Raw genomic sequence first — 21,471 nt, forward strand, 5'->3', positions numbered from 1 at the left:
GTCCAACGGCCACTGGCAGGTAGATGGAAAATTTCCCGCTAAAATTACACCAACAAAACAGAAACCGATGAGCATGCTCATGTTTCTAAAACAATAAATGTATTGCTAATAAGAAGTAATGTAGTATATTGTTTAATTTAATTTTTTTTGTATTTTAATCAAAATATCACAGATAAGACAAATGTAGGCTGCCTTTATTGTTGAGATTGTCTTTGTAAATTAGAATGACCTTTGACTGCCTGAACGTTCAAAGCTGATCCCACTTGTACATTTAAAATGTTACAATGCTGTAGAATAGCCTACATGCTTGTTGGCTACACACACACGAGAACATCAGCTGTCTGATACTGACTGATCAAAGGGTGGCTGGCCCAGCTGCCACTAAAGAACTCTGATCGAGCACATTATGATGTCTTGCCTGGGTTTCTTTACATTGTCTTCCCTGTGTTTTTTTTGTATGTCAGACAGTTTGATATTTCATGAATACAAATGATGTAACTAGGTCTTAACTGGGTCTGGCTTTAAAGTGCACTTGTGTTTTCTTTGTTTTTCTCAGTCCTGCCTTTTGTTTCTCTCATCCTGTGTCAGCTCTGCAGTTGCCAGGGGGGATATGAATGTGCGTGTGTGTGTTTTTCAGTTGGAGCTGAGCCACTCAAGGTAAAAAAAAATGTGTGCTTTGTCAGACAAACGTGTAGAAGGCTCAAAAGGGGTTCTGTTGAGTCAGAGAGAGTGAGTTGTAATAAACGGAACAGCCTGACTTGGCATTTAGTTGAATCCCCTTAGGAATTAGGCCAACTGCATGCTTGTTCTCTTTATGGGTCTGGGGAGACATTCTCACACGTTCCTTCATGAATTACGAGTGAGTAAAGGAATGCTGATTCTCTGGTTAGTGTAGGAGGCCAAGGTCTATGCGGAAGCAACTTGGTAACATCTTAGTAGCTAACTGAGAACCTGCTCAGTTATTTGTGGGGGATTTTAAATGTCCTTTTAATATTGCAACGGTAACAGTGTATGCTACTCATGTTTCAGAAAAGACGTAGGTATAACTGTTCCCCTAAATTCTAAGGAATCCATGTTGCCAAAACGCAGGGCTTGATGTACGTAAATGCCATAGGCCATGACAACAGAACTCAAACATGTCATGGAAGCATTTGGTTGTTGTGTGAAGCCATTGTAGAAATTCTTCCTGAAGCATAGACACACTGACTAGCAACATTAGGTCCTCGTTTAAACCAATGATTCCAATGGGGTGTGTGTGTGTGTGTGTGTGTGTGTGTATATAGATAATCTATTTTCAGAGGTTGTCACTTAAAAAAATAAAATATGTGTAGTAAGATCTAACTCTCTTCATCAGATTTGCAACTTTTCAGTTTGCACTATCCTTCTGTTAGCCTTGGGTGTGATGTGGCCTAAGCCACATTCCTGCTTCATGTGTGTTAGCAGCTATTAGCACTGTAAGTACCATTAGTATAGTTAAATAATAAGGACCGAGGGGGTGTGGTAAATGGCCAATGTACTATGGCTTAGGGCTGTTATCAGCCCTAAGCGACGTGGAGTGCGTGGACACAGCCGTTAGCCGTGGTATTTTAGAGATATATCACAAACCCCTGAGGTGCCTTATTGCTATTATAAACTGGTTACCAACGTAATTGGAGCAGTAAAAATAAATGTTTTGTAATACCAGTGGTATACAATCTCATATACCACGGCTGTCAGCCAATCAAATCAAAGTTTATTTGTCACGTGCGCTGAATACAACAACCTTACAGTGAAATGCTGATTGAGGTAGTATGTAGATATGGTTAAAGTGACTATGCATATATGATGAACAGAGAGTAGCAGTAGCGTAAAAGAGGGGGTGGTGGGTGGGACACAATGCAGATAGCCTGGTTAGCCAATGTGCGGGAGCACTGGTTGGTCGGCCCAATTGAGGTAGTATGTACATGAATGTGTAGTTAAAGTGGCTATGCATATATGATAAACAGAGAGTAGCAGTAAAAGAGGGGTTGGGGGGGCACTCAATGCAAATAGTCCGGGTAGACCTGTTCAGGAAGGAAAACTTAAACTAGATTTATTTTAATTTTTATGGCTTGGGCGTAAAAACTGTTGAAAAGCCTTTTTGTCCTAGACTTGGCACTCCGGTACCGCTTGCCATGCGGTAGTAGAGAGAACAGTCTATGACTGGGGTGGTTGGGGTCTTTGACAATTTTTAGGGCCTTCCTCTGACACCGCCTGGTGTAGAGGTCCTGGATGGCAGGTAGCTTAGCCCCAGTGATGTACTGGGCGGTATGCACTACCTTCTGTAGTGCTTTGCGGTCGGAGGCCGAGCAGTTGCCGTACCAGGCAGTGATGCAACCAGTCAGGATGCTCTTGATGTTGCAGCTGTAGAACCTTTTGAGGATCTCAGGACCCATGCCAAATCTTTTTAGTTTCCTGAGGAATAGGGGGAATAGGCTTTGTCGTGCCCTCTTCACGACTGTCTTGGTGTATTTGGACCATTCTAGTTTGTTGTTGATGTGGACACCAAGGAACTTGAAGCTCTCAACCTGCTCCACTACAACCCCGTCGATGAGAATGGGGGCGTGCTCGGTCCTCCTTTTCCTGTAGTCCACAATCATCTCCTTAGTCTTGGTTACGTTGAGGGAAAGGTTGTTATTCTGGCACCACCCGGCCAGGTCCCTGACTTCCTCCCTATAGGCTGTCTTGTTGGTGATCAGGCCTACCACTGTCGTCTGCAAACTTAATGGTGTTGGAGTCATGCCTGGCCATGCAGTCGTGGGTGAACAGAGAGTACAGGAGGGGACTGAGCATGCACCCCTGGGGAGCTCCAGTGTTGAGGATCAGCGTGGCAGATGTGTTGCTACCTACCCTCACCACCTGGGGGCGGCCCGTCAGGAAGTCCAGGATCCAGTTGCAGAGGGAGGTGTTTAGTCCCAGGATCCTTAGCTTAGTGATGAGCTTTGAGGGTACTATGGTGTTGAACGCTGAGCTGTAGTCAATGAATAGCATTCTCGCATAAGTGTTCCTTTTTTCCAGGTGGGAAAGGGCAGTGTGGAATGTAATAGAGATTGCATCATTTGTGGATCTGTTTGGGCGTGCCTCAGTGTTGCTTGCCTCGAAGCGAGCATAGAAGTGATTTAGCTCGTCTGGTAGGCTCATGTCACTGGGCAGCTCGCGGCTGTTCTTCCCTTTGTAGTCTGTAATAGTTTGCAAGCCCTGCCACATAAGACGAGCATTGGAGCCTGTGTAGTGTGACTCAATCTTAGCCCTGTATTGACGCTTTGCCTGTTTGATGGTTCGTCGCAGGGCATAGCAGGATTTCTTGTAAGCTTCTGGGTTAGAGTCCCACACCTTGAAAGCGGCAGCTCTACCCTTTAGCTCAGTGCGAATGTTGCCTGTAATCCATGGCTTCTGGTTGGGGTATGTGCGTAAGTTACGGTGGGGACGACGTCCTCGACGCACTTATTGACAAAGCCAGTGACTGATGTGGTGTACTCCTCAATGCCATCGGAAGAATCCCGGAACATGTTCCAGTCTGTGATAGCAAAACAGTCCTGTAGTTTAGCATCTGCTTCATCTGACCACTTTTTTATAGACTAAGTCACTGGTGCTTCCTGCTTTAATTTTTGCTTGTAAGCAGGAATCAGGAGGATGGAGTTGTGGTCAGATTTACCAAATGGAGGATTTTTTTGTCTAATCCGAGGTGAGTGATCGTTGTCCTGATATCCAGAAGCTCTTTTTTGCGGTAAGATACGGTGGCAGAAACCCCCACATAATAGCACAATTGGTTGAGCGCCCGTAAAACTGCTGCCATTTCTTCCGGTGCCATTTTACAATCGGCATTCAGGGCTCAAACCACCCAGTTTATGAAGACAAAATAAGGATCGCTATTGAAACTACAGTGCCGTGAAAATGTATTTGCCCCCTTTCTGATTTTCTCAATTTTTGCATTTTTTCAATTCTGAATTATCAGCTCCTAAACCAAAACTTTAATATTAAAGGTAACTTGAGTTTACAAATAGCAAAACATTTATACTTTTTTAAATTTATTCAACAAAGTTATGCAACACCCAATTCCCCTGTGTGAAAAAGTAATTGCCCCCTTACACTCAATAACTGGTTGTTCCACCTTTTTAGCTGCAATGACTGCAACCAAATGCTTCCTGGTGTTGTTGATCAGTCTCTCACATCACTGTGTTGTGATTTTGGCCCACTCTTGTATGCAGAACTGCTATAACTCAGCAACATTTGTGGGTTTTCAAGCATGAAATGTCCTTTTCAAGTCCTGCCACATTTCAATTGGGATTAGGTCTAGGCCATTCCAAAACTAAAAATGAGTTGCTTTTTTTATAAATTTTCATGTAGACTTGATTGTGTGTTTTGGATCATTGTCTTGCTGCATGACCCAGCTTCAGCTCACAGACGGAGGACCTGACGTTCTCCTGTAGAATTCTCTGATACAGAGCAGAATACATGGTTCCTTCTATTAAGGCAAGTTGTCCCGGTCCTGAGGCAGCAAAGAATCCCCAAACCATCACACTACCACCACCATGCTTGACTGTTGGTATGAGGTTCTTTCTGTGGAATGTAGTGTTTGGTTTTCTCCAGACATAATGGGACCCATCTCATCCAAAAATTTGACTCAAGCTTGCCAAAAAACACCTGGATGATCATCAATACTCTTGGAAGGGTGTTTTATGGATAGATGAGTCAAAAGTATAACTTGGATGGTGTTGGTCCCATTTATGCCCACTGGGGAGCCAGGCCTAGCCAATCAGAATACGTTTTTCCCCATAAAAGGGCTTTATTACAGATAGAAATTAGAGGTCGGCCGATTAATCGGAATGGCCGATTAATTAGGGCCGATTTCAGGTCTTCATGGTAATCGGTTGATTAATTTTTAATGCCGATTTAATTTATTTTTTATTAGATTTTTTTTTTCAATGTTTTATTTTTTGTATTTTCTTTTTACACCTTTATTTAACTAGGCAAGTCAGATTAAGAACACATTCTTATTTTCAATGACGGCCTAGGAACGGGGGTTAACTGCCTTGTTCAGGGGGGATTCAGGGATTCGTTTTTGCAACCTTCCGGTTACTAGTCCAATGCTCTAACCACCTGCCTTACATTGCACTCCACGAGGAGCCTGCATGGCAGGCTGACTACCTGTTACGTGAGGGCAGCAAGAAGCCAAGGTAAGTTGCTAGCTAGCATTAAACTTATCTTATAAAAACGATCAATCTTAACATAATCACTAGTTAACTACACATGGTTGATGATATTACTCGTTTAGCTAACGTGTCCTGCGTTGCATATAATCGATGCGGTGCCTGTTAATTTCTCATAGAATCACAGCCTACTTCGACAAACGCGTGATGATTTAACAAACGCATTTGCGAAAAAAGCACTGTCGTTGCACCAATGTACCTAACCATAAACATCAATGCCTTTCTTTAAAATCAATACACAAGTATATATTTTTAAACCTGCAAATTTAGTTAATATTTCCTGCTAACATGAATTTGTGTCACTTCTCTAGCGTTCCGCGCAAGCAGTCAGGGTATATACAGCAGTTTGGGCCGCCTGGCTCATTGCGGACTGTGTGAAGTCCATTTATTCCTAACAAAGGCCGTAATTAATTTGCCAGAATTGTACATAATATTGAAGGTTGTGCAATGTAACAGGAATATTCAGACTTAGGGATGCCACCCGTTAGATGAAATACGGAACGGTTCCGTATTTCACTGAAATAAACGTTTTGTTTTCGAAATGATAGTTTCCGGATTCGACCATATTAATGACCAAAGGCTTGTATTTCTGTGTGTTATTATGTTATAATTAAGTCTATGATTTGATAGAGCTATCTGACTGAGCGATGGTAGGCAGCAGCAGGCTCGTAAGCATTATTTCAAACGGCACCTTCGTGCGTTTTGCCAGCAGCTCTTCGCAATTCTTCAAGCATTGCGCTGTTTATGACTTCAAGCCTATCAACTCCCAAGATTAGGCTGGTGTAACCGATGTGAAATGGCTAGCTAGTTAGCGGGTGCGCGCTAATAGCGTTTCAAACTTCACTTGCTCTGAGACTTGGAGTAGTTGTTACCCTTGCTCTACATGGGTAATGCTGCTTCGAGGGTGGCTGTTGTCGATGTGCTCCTGGTTCGAGCCCAGGTAGGAGCGAGGAGAGGGACGGAAGCTATACTGTTACACTGGCAATACTATAGTGCCTATAAGAACATCCAATAGTCAAAGGTACAGTGGGGGGAAAAAAGTATTTGATCCCCTGCTGATTTTGTACATTTGCCCACTGACAAAGAAATTATCAGTCTATAATTTTAATGGTAGGTTTATTTGAACAGTGAGAGACAGAATAACAACAAAAATATCCAGAAAAACGCATGTCAGAAATGTTCTAAATTGATTTGCATTTTAATGAGGGAAATTAGTATTTGACCCCCTCTCAATCAGAAAGATTTCTTGCTCCCAGGTGTCTTTTTATACAGGTAACGAGCTGAGATTAGGAGCACACTCTTAAAGGGAGTGCTCCTAACCGCAGCTTGTTACCTGTAAAAAAGACACCTTTCCACAGAAGCAATCAATCAATCAGATTCCAAACTCTCAACCATGGCCAAGACCAAAGAGCTCTCCAAGGATGTCAGGGACAAGATTGTAGACCTACACAAGGCTGGCATGGGCTACAAGACCATCGCCAAGCAGCTTGGTGAGAAGGTGACAACATTTGGTGCGATTATTCGCAAATGGAAGAAACACAAAAGAACTGTCAATATCTCTCAGCCTGGGGCTCCATGCAAGATCTCACCCCGTGGAGTTGCAATGATCATGAGAACGGTGAGGAATCAGCCCAGAACTACACGGGAGGATCTTGTCAATGATCTCAAGGCAGCTGGGACCATAGTCACCAAGAAAACAATTGGTAACACACTACGCCGTGAAGGACTGAAATCCTGCAGCGCCCGCAAGGTCCCCCTGCTCAAGAAAGCACATATACATGCCCATCTGAAGTTTGCCAATGAACATCTGAATGATTCAGAGGACAACTGGGTGAAAGTGTTGTGGTCAGATGAGACCAAAATGGAGCTCTTTGGCATCAACTCAACTCGCCGTGTTTGGAGAAGGAGGAATGCTGCCTATGACCCCAAGAACACCATCCCCACCGTCAAACATGGAGGTGGAAACATTATGCTTTGGGGGTGTTTTTCTGCTAAGGGGACAGGACAACTTCACCGCATCAAAGGGACGATGGACGGGGCCATGTACCGTCAAATCTTGGGTGAGAACCTCCTTCCTTCAGCCAAGGCATTGAAAATGAGTCGTGGATGGGTATTCCAGCATGACAATGACCCAAAACACACGGCCAAGGCAACAAAGGAGTGGCTCAAGAAGAAGCACATTAAGGTCCTGGAGTAGCCTAGCCAGTCTCCAGACCTTAATCCCATAGAAAATCTGTGGAGGGAGCTGAAGGTTCGAGTTGCCAAACGTCAGCCTGGAAACCTTAATGACTTGGAGAAGATCTGCAAAGAGGAGTGGGACAAAATCCCTCCTGAGATGTGTGCAAACCTGGTGGCCAACTACAAGAAACGTCTGACCTCTGTGATTGCCAACAAGGGTTTTGCCACCAAGTACTAAGTCATGTTTTGCAGAGGGGTCAAATACCTATTTCCCTCATTAAAATGCAAATCATTTTCTAACATTTTTGACATGCGTTTTTGTTGTTATTCTGTCTCTCACTGTTCAAATAAACCTACTATTAAAATTATAGACTGATCCTTTCTTTGTAAGTGGGCAAACGTACAAAATCAGCAGGGGATCAAATACTATGGTAAATTGACAAATGAAACCTTTAGAAACTGGCCACATAGTGAATCTAAGTTGGCTTACATGTTGGTGAATGATTCCGTGTAACATGCTCCAAATATAGTCTACGGAGGTTTGTGTGTTTCCAAATGAGCTTTCCTTAGATTATCAATTCAGTTCTGCATCTTTTTTTATAGGCCTAGTATTTACATGTTAAACCATACCCAAGAGAATGACTGACTTTTTAAGTAACTTATTTCAGTTGTTTACTTACCAAATAAACAGCAGCAAATATTTTCCAGTACACCTCCAGGGTATGTTTAAGCGATTGGCTGGGGAGTCAGCCTTCCTTGAATAGCCACTTGAAAATACAGTAAGAAGCTTCAGGCTTATTTTCCTTTACAGGCCTTCTCTGGGATGACAATGCAAAGCCATATCCACTGGGACCAGGGTACCAGTGGAGAAGAAATTGCTGTGCAACGCCACAGTGATAAAGTCAAATCCCTCTGTCTGTGCCTGCAGGTGCACACTTTCCTGCGAATGTTATCTGAGAGAATTGCTATACATGCAGGCCCACAGATGGAGTCCTGTCCTCCTGGAATGTAGTGTTATCAGCTCCCTGTGTAGTGGTGGATAGTCAGATAAACCTGTCTCTATCGTTCCTAAGCCATTAGCCTTATCATCCCGGCGCTCTGCTTTACTGATAACTAGTAGCAGCCCATTAACTCAACGAGTCAGCAAAAACGCTCTTCTGCTTTCATGATATACATGATTTGAACCAGGTTTGGAAATGGAATTGGTTTATATCAGTTTGAAATGGAATTTACCTGAACTAACCCTGGTTTGAAACAACACTTGCTTTGGAGTTGCTTGCAGAGAGTGGTCTGCTACAGTCTTCTTCCTCCTCTCCCACTCTAGGTCTCCTGACGTGTGTGAACTGTATGAAGGTGAAGTGGGGGGCCATTCTCCAGGTGGTGTCTACAGTAGCCAAGGTCCTGGCCCTCATTGTCATCATCATTGCTGGGATGATCAAGCTGGGACAAGGTACAGTACGGCATCTGGCTAGGGACACACAACCCACCTGTCTGTAACGTCAGTGTGCTGGCCTATTCATGATAGAGCTTCACTTGCTGTCCAGGTGTGTGTGTGTGAGTTTTGTAGTGGATGAGATGAGTCCCCCTTACAATGTAAAGAGCATTGGAAAAGAGCTATGATATTTAACTCAATTATTTAATCCATTACAATGATTTTAATCTATTATATCTAATTCATTATGTGATCCCTGGCCTCTGTCTGTAGGCCAGACGCAGAACTTTGAGGATTTGTTTAAGGGTTCTAAAGTGAACCCTGGGGACATGGCCCTGGCTCTGTACGCTGCGCTCTACTCCTACTCGGGCTGGGACGCACTCAACTTCATCACCGAGGAGATCAAGAACCCGAAGAGGTGAGGCAGTCTGTCATGATGTTTATATTTTGATTTTTAAGTTTGGAAAGAAATGGCGCTACTTTTGTGCACTGCCGGTAATACTGTATACCCCGGTATGGTATAGGAACGGTACCACCCAGCCCTATGTTCCACCAGCCCTGCACTGCCGGTAATACTGTATACCCCGGTATGGTATAGGAACGGTACCACCCAGCCCTATGTTCCACCAGCCCTGCACTGCCGGTAATACTGTATACCCCGGTATAGGAATGGTACCACCCAGCCCTATGTTCCACCAGCCCTGCACTGCCGGTAATACTGTATACCCCGGTATGGTATAGGAACGGTACCACCCAGCCCTATGTTCCACCAGCCCTGCACTGCCGGTAATACTGTATACCCCGGTATGGTATAGGAACGGTACCACCCAGCCCTATGTTCCATCAGCCCTGCACTGCCAGTCCTCTCTTGACCCTTCTTAGTCTGACTCTTGTTATATATATATATATAGACAAGGAACGTATGCCCGGCCCTGGCCGTCTGGTTCCTGTCAAGGTTTCTCTCTCCCCACAAAGTTTGTCCTTGTATTTTTGTAAAGCTTTCTATAACTTTCTTTATCCATTCCCACCAGGAACCTCCCGTTGGCCATAGGGATCTCCATGCCCATCGTCACAGTGATTTACATTCTGACTAATATAGCTTACTACACCGTTATGGATGCTGGCACCGTGCTGGCCAGTGATGCTGTGGCTGTGGTGAGTTCTACTCTGCTCTGGATTTGAGGTAGTGTGGGGTTTAATGCTGAGCGATTGGTGCATTTTGAGGTCGGTTTAGATCATTTAAAACATTAAATGAGTTATGAAATAATGACATGAGAATGATTTTATAGCTTTTTAATGGAAATTCTAAAGCCCGAAATAGTGAATGTTCAATTGCCGAAAACATTCCATTGTCTCTCAGGTCCACATTGGGTAGATGTCAATAGAAAAAGGACATTACTCTGAAATAATAAAATATCAGTTGTGTATATTACTTCGTTTTTAATTCCTTAGTCATTTTATCTCTGTTCAGAAAGTAGCAGCCAACCATCTAACGTTAACCCTGTGCTCCCTATACTGCACTGTCTTTGTGTCATCCTATTTCGCTAGGTAGTAGGGATGTGCACGGTTATTCGAATATACAAACTGATGTTAGTATTCAAATACTTGTGAGTATAAATGTTGGCCAAAAATAGGCCTATTTATTATTTTTTTGGTATTTTAATTTTTTTTTTCCACAAAGGCTTTTTCTAAATAAAATGTAAACATCCATGTTGGATATACCATTATATTTCAAATTATACATTTTATAAAACACAACTTTTCAATTACATTTTTATGATATGCCCCATAAAAAGACCGGTAGCCTTCACGTGTAGCTTGTTTGTTGGTCAATCAAAGCGGCTCAATGTGTAGCAAGTGGAGCGCAAATTCACTAATGCAAGAAGGAATACAATTATGGAATTAAAAGTTTGCGAAATAATGAGTAGGCTACAACGAGCAACCAACTTTATCTGAATGGGTTTGGGGAGAAGCGCAGCCATGTGTCCTCAATTAGCTTAGCTAGCTATAGGTTGCTAGCTTAGTCAAGACAGGCACTGTTATATAGGGGATGATAAATAACATTGTGGCTGCTACAAGTTAGGTACAGTCGTGGCCAAAAGTTTTGAGAATGACACAAATATTAATTTCCACAAAGTTTGTTGCTTCAGTGTATTTAGAAATTTTGTCAGATCTTACTATGGAATACTGAAGTATAATTACAAGCATTTCATAAGTGTCAAAGGCTTTTATTGACAATTACATGAAGTTGATGCAAAGAGTCAATATTTGCAGTGTTGACCCTTATTTTTCAAGACCTCTGCAATCCGCCCTGGCATGCTGTCAATTAACTTCTGGGCCACATCCTGACTGATGGCAGCCCATTCTTGCATAATCAATGCTTGGAGTTTGTCAGAATATGTGGGTTTTTTTTTTGTCCACCCGCCTCTTGAGGATTGACCACAAGTTCTCAATGGGATTAAGGTCTGGGGAGTTTCCTGGCCATGGACCCAAAATATCGATGTTTTGTTCCCCGAGCCACTTAGTTATCACTTTTGCCTTATGGCAAGGTGCTCCATCATGCTGGAAAAGGCATTGTTCGTCACCAAACTGTTCCTGGATGGTTGGGAGAAGTTGCTCTCGGAGGATGTGTTGGTACCATTCTTTATTCATGGTTGTGTTCTCAGGCAAAATTGTGAGTGAGCCCCCTCCCTTGGCTGAGAAGCAACCCCACACATGAATGGTCTCAGGATGCTTTACTGTTGGCATGACACAGGACTGACGGTAGCGCTCACCTTGTCTTCTCCGGACAAGATTTTTTCCAGATGCCCCAAACAATCGGAAAGGGGATTCATCAGAGAAACTGACTTTACCCCAGTCCTCAGCAGTCCAATCCCAGTACCTTTTGCAGAATATCAGTCTGTCCCTGATGTTTTTCCTAGAGAGAAGTGGCTTCTTTGCTGCCCTTCTTGACAACAGGCCATCCTCCAAAAGTCTTTGCCTCACTGTGCGTGCAGATGCACTCACACCTGCCTGCTGCTATTCCTGAGCAAGCTCTGTACTGGTGGTGCCCCGATCCCGCAGCTGAATCAACTTTAGGAGACGGTCCTGGCGCTTGCTGGACTTTCTTGAGCGTCCTTAAGCCTTCTTCACAACAATTAAACCACTCTCCTTGAAGTTCTTGATGATCCGATAAATGGTTGATTTAGGTGCAATCTTACTGGCAGCAATATCCTTGCCCGTGAAGCCCTTTTTGTGCAAAGCAATGATGATGGCATGTGTTTCCTTGTAGGTAACCATGGTTGACAGAGGAAGAACAATGATTCCAAGCACCACCCTCCTTTTGAAGCTTCGGGTGGTTATTCGAACTCAATCAGCATGACAGAGTGATCTCCAGCCTTGTCCTCGTCAACACTCACACCTGTGTTAACAAGAGAATCACTGACATGTCAGTTGGTCCTTTTGTGGCAGGGCTGAAATGCAGTGGAAATGTTTTTTTGGGGGGATTCAGTTCATTTGCATGGCAAAGAGGGACTTTGCAATTAATTGCAATTCATCTGATCACTCTTCATAACATTCTGGAGTATATGCAAATTGGCATCATACAAACTGAGGCAGCAGACTTTGTGAAAATTAATACTTGTCATTCTCAAAACTGTTGGCCACGACTGTAGTCTTGGCTGTAACGTTAGCTGAGTTGCTTTGGCTAAATGAGTCTCCCTCCGTCTGCTCGCTCCCATCTCGCAGGCCCCTCCATAGCTGCAATAGAGCACCAGCGTCTCTCCCTCGTGCAGCAGTGCGCAGGTCAAACACGTATTTCACAATTATTCATGATACCATTCGAATAGTGAAATTATTTCAAACCCTCATCGTTAGTAGCTGCCTAAGTATGCTGCAGAGCTGTCTGACAATCATTTTACTAGTTATTCAAAGTATGGCGGGCGGTATACCGTATTTTATGATATACCGGTATTGATGCAGGGACCGGTTTGGGATTTTACTTTACCTTCTATACCGGTATTTGAATGTTTGGTTTGTTAAATGTGATGCGACATGTGTAATGTCAGTTTTTATAGTTTACATCGCTACTTGAGTCATCGCTCTCACTTTCCACACAGACCTAGCCACGCCCCCTGTCACTCAAGGAGCGCCTCGACCACGAGACACTTGCGTTCAGTCTGCATGGTCAATGCAGCGCATGCAACAATGTTGATGACGACAATGCTGTTTTCACTGTGCTTCTTATTAATATAATTACACTAGCGTTCTATAATGACATTATTAGTTTGTTTCTTACAGCAGCAAAGCAACATCTTAGCAAGTTGCCCTAAATCTTGTGAGACGCTAATTGTTAGCCGCTAATAGCTAGCTAGCTAATGTATTGAGTAAGAGCAAACGTAGCTAGCTAATACAGCCTGATAATACCAGTGATGGTGTAGACCTAAACCAGCATGTTTGTGCAACAGTATCTTCTAAATCAAAGGGGAATATGCAAAGCAAAAATATGTTAGCCACATGAAGTAGCTGAGACAACATGCAATGTAGCCCGTGCTTATTAGGTCCCCTAGGAAACACGTATTAACACTAGTTCCTACCCTGTCACGATATTTGAATTTGTTATCTCAAACAACACTGTATTCAAAGTGCCCACTATTATATTCTAACTATAGAATTAGAATTGTCATCCTATTTACATGATTCCAACAGTTTTGCTGTAATTCGCAAGTCAAATTGCATTTGCAACATTTGGTTAAAAAAATACGTCCTCTATTATTTGCACATATCATGCAGCCCTACTTGGCAATGTGGAAATTCTCAATTGAGCAGTGGTGTAAAAATACTTTCAAGTGCTACTTAAGTTGGTTTTTTTGGTATCTGTACTTTACTATTTTTGACAACTTTTACTTCACTACATTCCTAAAGAAAATACTGTGCTTTTTACTCCATACATTTTCCCTGACACCTAAATGTACTCGTTACATTTTGAATGCTTAGCAGGACAGGAAAATGGTTCAATTCACGCACTTGTCAAGAGAACATCCCTGGTCATCCCTACTGCCTCTCTGGAGGACTCGCTAAACACAAATTCTTTGTTGGTAAATTATGTCTGAGTGTTGGAGTGTGCCCCTAGCTATCCATAAATAAAATGGTGCCATCTGGTTTGCTTAATATAAGGAATTTGAAATTATTTATACTTTTACTTTTAATACTTAAGTACATTTTATCAATTATATTTAAAATCAAATACGTTAACTTTTACTCAAGTAGTATTTTGCTGGGTCACTTTTACGTTAGTAATTTTCTATTAACGTATCTTTACTTTTACTCAAGTATGACAATTGGGTACTTTTCCCACCACTGTAATTCAGTGCAGGAAATTCAGAAATGATAAAAGTGATGAAATATGTTTTGGTTGAAATGAACAGTATAAATCAATCAGGGAAATAAAACAAATGTTTGATTAATCGCTCACCACTAGTAGGGTTATGGATGAGTTGGGACCGGCCATGTAAGTCAATCATGATGAATGAAAAAGGCTTCTCTTTTCAAACACACCCACCATGGTTAAACCATTAGCAGGTCACGGGGCAGGTCTTAATGGGCAGCATCTGTTCTGTTCTGTTCTCTGGTTCCTGTGATGTCATCAGTAGGAGACTGGCTGCTCTGCTTGCCTGGGGCACCAGCTATACTATTCTCCTGTGACTCTTACTGACATGATAACCAAGAGGGAAAGTCCTCTAGCTGCTGAGGTTAGCTTGTACACAGGAGTATGGTAATTAATAACGATCATGTAGTTCCAAAATGCCCTGAGTAAGTGTCCTTTTTAGGTGTGTTGACGGTTGTTAGCAGAGATGGGGTAAATTCCATTGCAATTCAGGAGGTAAACGGAAAACTAATAATCCAATACTCCCCATGGAAAGGTGATAAATTGCTGAATTGGTTGAAATAAATGGAACGCAGCCTAACCTAGGTTTCTGTATCCAAATCTCAGATGTGAACCTATGTTGTCTTGTTTTTCTCTGCAGACGTTTTCTGATTTGGTCCTGGGCTGGGCTCGATGGCTGATCCCCTTGTCAGTGGCCATCTCTTGTTACGGAGGACTCAACTCCTCCATCATTGCTCTCTCCAGGCTGTATTTCGTGGGCTCCAGGGAGGGCCATTTACCCAACGTCCTCTGCATGATCCACGTCGAGCGCTACACCCCCATTCCAGCACTGCTCTTCAACGTCAGTGAATGACGACTTAAATGTCATGTCACACAGTGATTGACGGGGAGTGTGATGTTGCATATAGTAGCTTTACAATCCTTTTCTCTGTAAAAATGTAGGGTTTATTCTGCTGGTGTGTGTGGGCACTGTCTTTGTCTGGTTTAGGGTGGCATGTCTGATCTAGGATCAGATTTATGAAGTGTTCTGTGTCTCCTGCAGGGTGGCATGTGTCTGATCTACCTGTGTGTGAAGGACGTGTTCCAGCTCATCAACTACTTCAGCTTCAACTACTGGCTGTTCATCGGCCTCTCCGTCGCCAGCCAGATATACCTCCGGTTCAAGGCTCCCAACATGCCCCGGCCCGTCAAGGTAAGGACCTTATTCACGGTTACTAAATGTCTTAATTCCTGTCAGTTATCTACTTTTCTATCAGTTATTTTATCAACTGCTCTGAGGAATGTGTGGGAACATGATGGAATGCATAATTCATGTTGAGTTCCCCCCAATTGCTCTCTCTCGCCCTCTTTCTCTCCCTCTCCAGCTCTCTTTGTTCTTCCCTATAGTGTACTGCCTATGCAGTGTGTTCCTGGTGGTAGTACCTCTCTACAGTGATACCATCAACTCTCTGGTTGGTATCGGAGTGGCTCTGTCTGGAGCTCCAGTGTACTACATCTGTATCCACCTGCCCCCCTCCTCCAGACCTGCCTTCCTGGGCAGGATGCTCGGTGAGACTGGGCTGAAACAACATTAAGATGTAATGAATAGAGCTGACATGATTCAACAGGAAAGATTGATTCATGGGGAATAATAGGTAGACTTTGTTTGAAGACCTATACATGGTGGAAAGCTATACATTCATATCATGGTTACCTTGTGATTTTGTAATTGGGCAACCAAATTTAGATCTACTGTAGTTGGAGGTAGGGCTGTTGCGGTGACCGTATTACCGCCACACCGGCGGTCACGAGTCATGAAGGCAGTCAAATTCAACATGACCGTTTAGTCACGGTCATTAGGCTTCTCCAAGTGTTGATGCTGCTGATGGTCATTAGTAGCCTACCAAATTTGCCAACTTCCTGGTACTCAGCACTCTATTGTCCCTCTAATCACTCTGACATCAAAGCAATTGTTTTTGAAAATCTAATCAAACACTTCATGGGAGCTCATGTTGCGCAACATTTCTATAGGCTATGTAATTGTTTGAGTAAACAGAGTGATGGCCTCTACTAAACAGAGGATCCCATCAGCTCTCTATAGGCTAGGCCTACTATATTTATTTCTCATCTTTCCTAATATTTAGCACATTGCTTCACTTTACAACAGGAGTATAGCTACTTGGCTGGCATGAAAATAAACCACGGCAAAAGCGTCCTCCATTCGCTATTTAAGTGCATACCGTAGATGACATGTGTTTTTTTTCGCTGCCCCGGTTTTGAGACTGGTGCTTGATAATGGCCCATTCTAAATCAAAACAAATTTCACATATATGTGAAGACAAGATTCAATCAAGAATAGTCTGATGGGTGACAATATTAGCCTATTGTGAATTATCACTTGTGAATGACGCCCAGCACAAGAAACAATGCCTTTTTATTTTTGCAACCTTTTTAGAATCGTAGTCGCACACACTAGTGACCAAATAACTTCTTAAAATGAAGCACATTAATCTGCTTTACAAGGGCTGTAGAGCCTAACTGGCATACATAAGCATCGTGTGAGTTTCAAGTTTGAGGAACATAATTTTTACCATAAAAATGCACCTTTATAATAAAAGCATTACATGCATAATTGCATTTGCGGTCACTTTTGATACTGGTGTTTTCCCGCTAATGGAACATTCGCGCTTATAGCTTACTGCCATGTGCGCATTGCTGCGCTTATAATGTGAAGAAATAGCGTAATAGTTTGAAAATTTTAAGCTAAATGTTTTGATATTTTGCGTTAGCCGTGTTGCGTAAACCTTTGTTGGTGCTAGTGGTTGTATTGATTTGGGATCTATCTCATCGCACAACTGTCCCAGACTGTTTGGAATATTTATTTCTCACACAGAATAGGTTGACTTTTGTACTATGGGGGATAGTAGATTGACATAGGCTAGTGCTTTTGCTGTTGGTAAGGCCTACTCATCTTTTTGGCTGATGAAAAGTAAATGTGGACAGTTCTTCCAGTATCTTCGATATGCACCTCGGAATTGGCTAAGGACTCACGCAGTTGCATCCCCGATGTGTCTGTCTTTACTTGTAGTCTGTGAAAGACCCGATCACGTGATGGAGAGCAATGTGAGTGAGCGGCGCTTCGGAGCTCGCAGCACTCGGGAGAAGGGCACAACGCAGTACCAAGGGCACAGCGGCCACTGGCCGCAGAAGGGGATGCCGCTGTGAAATTCAAGGCATTATCAAGTGCTTGTTAAATTGGAAAGGAAAGAGTGATGTAGTGTGTACAGCCTGCACAAAAAACAAAGCAGAGCTCATGCCTTTCAAGCAACTTTATTCAAATCATCATTAGTCGCATCATGCAGCCTTACAATGTATAAGACAAATCTAAACATATAGCCCAACGTTTGTAGAATAACTAAAGTTACATTAATAACTCTAAATGAAGCATATAGGAATACAAGTCAACGGTGTGCTTTAGGACCCAGCGGACTCCTCCCACTTCTAAAACCAAAGTTGTGCTCCAGTATTTTCAAGGCCGGATAAAAAACGTACCCGATTTAATCTGGTTACTACTCCTGCCCAGAAACTAGAATATGCATATAATTAGTAGATTTGGATAGAAAACACTCTAATGGGTCTAAAACTGTTTGAATGGTGTCTGTGAGTATAACAGAACTCATATGGCAGGCCAAAACCTGAGAAGATTCCATACAGGAAGTGCCCTGTCTGACAATTTATTGTCCTTCTGTAGCCTCTCTATCGAAAATGCAGCATCTGTGCTGTAACGTGACATTTTCTAAGGCTTTCGTTGGCTCTCAGAAGGCGCCAGAAAGTGGAATTAGAGCTCTGCAGTCTCTGGGCTAAGTACAGCAGCTCTGTTTGTTACTGGCCTGCCTGGGGACAGTGACACTGGAGATGCACGTCCACGAGACTACTCCATTTTGTTCTTTCAGTCTTTGAATGAATACAACGTCGCCCGGTTGGAATATTATCGCTATTTTACGAGAAAAATAGCATAAATTGATTTTAAACAGCGTTTGACATGCTTCGAAGTACGGTAATGGAATATTTTGAATTTTTTTGTCACGAAATGCGCCCGCGCGTAGCGCTTCAGATAGTGACCTCAACGCACAAACAAAATGGAGCTATTTCAATATAACTATGGATTATTTCGAACCAAAACAACATTTGTTGATGAAGTAGAAGTCCTGGGAGTGCATTCTGATGAAGAACAGCAAAGGTAATCCAATTTTTCTTATAGTAATTCTGAGTTTAGTGAACTTGGTGGGTGTCAAATTAGCTAGCCTGTGATGGCCGAGCTATCTACTCAGAATATTGCAAAATGTGCTTTAGCCGAAAAGCTATTTTAAAATCTGAGACCGCGATTGCATAAAGGAGTTCTGTATCTATAATTGTTAAAATAATTTATGTTTTTTGTAAACGTTCATCGTGAGTAATTTAGTAAATTCACCGGAAGTTTGCGGTGGGTATGCTAGTTCTGAACATCACATGCTAATGTACAAAGCTGTTTTTTGATATAAATATCAACTTGATTGAACAAAACATGCATGTATTGTATAACATAATGTCCTAGGAGTGTCATCTGATGAAGATCATCAAAGGTTAGTGCTGCATTTAGCTGTGGTTTTGGTTTTTGTAATATATATGCTTGCTACCGGCTGTGTGATTATTTTTGGCAGGGTACTCTCCTGACATAATCTAATGTTTTGCTTTCGCTGTAAAGCCTTTTTGAAATCAGACAATGTGGTTAGATTAACGAGAGTCTTGTCTTTTAAAATGGTGTAAAATAGTTGATTGTTTGATAAAATTGAATTGTGGTATTTTAGTTGGTTTTGTATTTCGCGCCGTGCGATGCTGTTGTGCTAGGGGTTCCGCAATTTTCTTCATATCATGTTCCTTTAGACCTGTCTAAAATAAATAATGGATTTATTGTGAAGGTGTAGGCTATATTACACCTTTTAAAATGTAGATGTTCCAAAGGTCTGCATCAGTGGCTTGTAGGGAAGCCAGTAGATACTAAATATGTTTGTTAATTAACAGTCAATAACCATGAGGACGACAGTTATTTTCTTGACAGTCATTGGCTGGTTGGGGGCACTGTAAAAGTTGTAACACTCTGCTCCGGGGAGCTGTGCTTGGATTTGACACTTCCTGCTTCTATTTCCTTTCCCCAGATGCGATCTCCCTAAATACCCAGAAGTTGTGTCTGTGCTGTGTGGCGTCGCGTGACCTTGACCTGGACAACATCCCTGACGAAAAGCTGGAGTAAGGGATGAAAGGAGGTGTGGAGGGATGGAGGTAGATACTGAGCCAAAGGTGGAAACAGAAGGACCACAATCATAGCTACACTCCTTCTGTGCCAATGGTGAACATTTTATTTTTAATTAACTTTTTACCAGGACTTTACTATTTATAATTTGTGACTTGCTTGTCCTATGGGACTATACAGTGTGTGTGTTCAGTGCTGAGGAAAGCCACTTTCTAGTGCCGGTGGACTCTGACAACCACATGCATGCAGCACAATGTAGTTCACTCCTACTGGTTACACCTATGGAGACGATCAACCATGGGAGTTTAACCATTGAACAACGCAAGAAATTCGAATGGAGATTTGAACAGGCCCTACTGACCATTTAGGAGGAGTAGGTTTTCATCAGCAGGACCTACTGAATAAAGCTAGTGGAGATTTGATATTTTTTATATTAAATGAGTTATTTGTTTTGAAAGTTGGAAGCGTTAGTCAAAGATGCCCATTCTGGCCCTACTTTACTTGCACTAGGCCAGGTGTGGTGTGTGTGCACAAACAAACTGCTTGTCTTGTTTAAGGTTAGTACTCCCTGTACTAGTCACTGAAGATTCCTCCAACTTAGTGGCTGTCAAGTGACTGACACATGTACTGTATGGAAACTGCCATGGGTTGAGACATTATGGCATCAAAGTAATGTTTATTGGTGAAGCTGACAGACGGTGAATTTTTATTTTGTCTTTATTTAACTAGGCAAGTCAGTTAAGAACAAATTCTTATTTTCAATGATGTCCTAGGAACAGTGGGTTAACTGCCTTGTTCAGGGGCAGAACGACAGAGCTTTACCTTGTTAGCTCAGGGATTCGATCTTGCAACCTTTCGGTTACTAGTCCAACGCTCTGACCACTAGGCTACCTGCTGACCCGGAAGAACAAAGTGGTCCATATTCTGTGACCACTTTGTAATGTCCTTTATTTGTCTTCTTTATTTCTCTCTACCAAACCAAGCTAAGATATTGTCTCTGACGCTTGCTCGTTCTCATAAGAATAGATTGCCGTTGCATTATCTGTTTACTATGTTATTTCTCACCATTTAATCTGTCAGATGATAGTAATGTAGTTACTGTTGCAGATAGCCCAATTCTGTCCTCACATGAATGCTATCATTCTGTTGGCCTTGCACACCATGGCACACACAGGATATGTTTCAATATCACCATTTACTGACATTGTTACAGCTGTTACCATGGTTGCCCTATTGATGTCCAGAAAGGATCATGTAGATGACATTGACCTTTAGCCTATGCCCTTATTACACCAAGATGGCTGTCTAAGACAGACTTGAAATCACCAGCAGTGACACGTTAACAGCACTTACTGAATTTTGTGCTTGATATTAAGATGTTACATTTACTGACGTTTAATTTCAACCCATAAGCCTATCTGAAGATCCAAAAGGACAGTTGCTGACGTAGACATGTGGAAAATGTAGAAAGGATACGTTTCCAATAATATAAAGAGGACTGGTCTCAATGTTTTTAGTTAATTTTTTGGTATATATAAAAAAAAATAAAAAAAAAAATCTAATGCAATTAGATGGCGATCCTATTCATGCCATCTCTGCCATAGACTTGCCATGGTGTCATGCATGTCTCGCTCTCTATTGTTCTTTTGTTATAGACCGAGAAATCCTACAACATGAATTTGGTAGGATCCAATGCCATAAATATGCACATTCATGCAATTTGGATGAACATGTGATGCAGGATTAGAGGAATGCGACATCTTCTTTACAATGCAATTCATTGAGAAGCCAGATCAAATATTACAGCTACTGGCTGAGCCATATTTGATTTCTATGCACCATCTAGTGGTAGTTTTATGAACTTCAGGTTGTTGAGAGCAAGTCAATGTTGTGGATCACTGCACTCGGGGCACTTGCTTCCAAAAGTTGTTGTTCTGAATGTGCTGTCTCTTATTGGTGTATGCATGTATGTTGTCATTGGAAATTTGCTTTAAAGGGG

The 21,471-nt window shown here is 42.3% G+C and overlaps 1 protein-coding gene across 1 annotated transcript in view; it reads left to right on the top strand.

Annotated features, from left to right (window-relative positions):
• LOC115173919 (Y+L amino acid transporter 2) overlaps positions 1 to 21,075 on the top strand; it is a 29,259-nt gene extending 8,184 nt beyond the window's left edge. Inside the window, exons 4-10 of the mRNA XM_029732428.1 lie at positions 8,731 to 8,856; positions 9,112 to 9,256; positions 9,870 to 9,993; positions 14,844 to 15,044; positions 15,246 to 15,395; positions 15,568 to 15,751; positions 19,378 to 21,075. Coding sequence (XP_029588288.1) covers positions 8,731 to 8,856; positions 9,112 to 9,256; positions 9,870 to 9,993; positions 14,844 to 15,044; positions 15,246 to 15,395; positions 15,568 to 15,751; positions 19,378 to 19,472 — 1,025 coding nt within the window. The 3' untranslated portion in view covers positions 19,473 to 21,075. The remainder of the gene's footprint in view (positions 1 to 8,730; positions 8,857 to 9,111; positions 9,257 to 9,869; positions 9,994 to 14,843; positions 15,045 to 15,245; positions 15,396 to 15,567; positions 15,752 to 19,377) is intronic.
• Positions 21,076 to 21,471: the final 396 nt, after the last annotated feature.

This window comes from Salmo trutta, chromosome 34 (genome assembly GCF_901001165.1).
Source record: "Salmo trutta chromosome 34, fSalTru1.1, whole genome shotgun sequence".
Classification (NCBI taxonomy): domain Eukaryota; kingdom Metazoa; phylum Chordata; class Actinopteri; order Salmoniformes; family Salmonidae; genus Salmo; species Salmo trutta.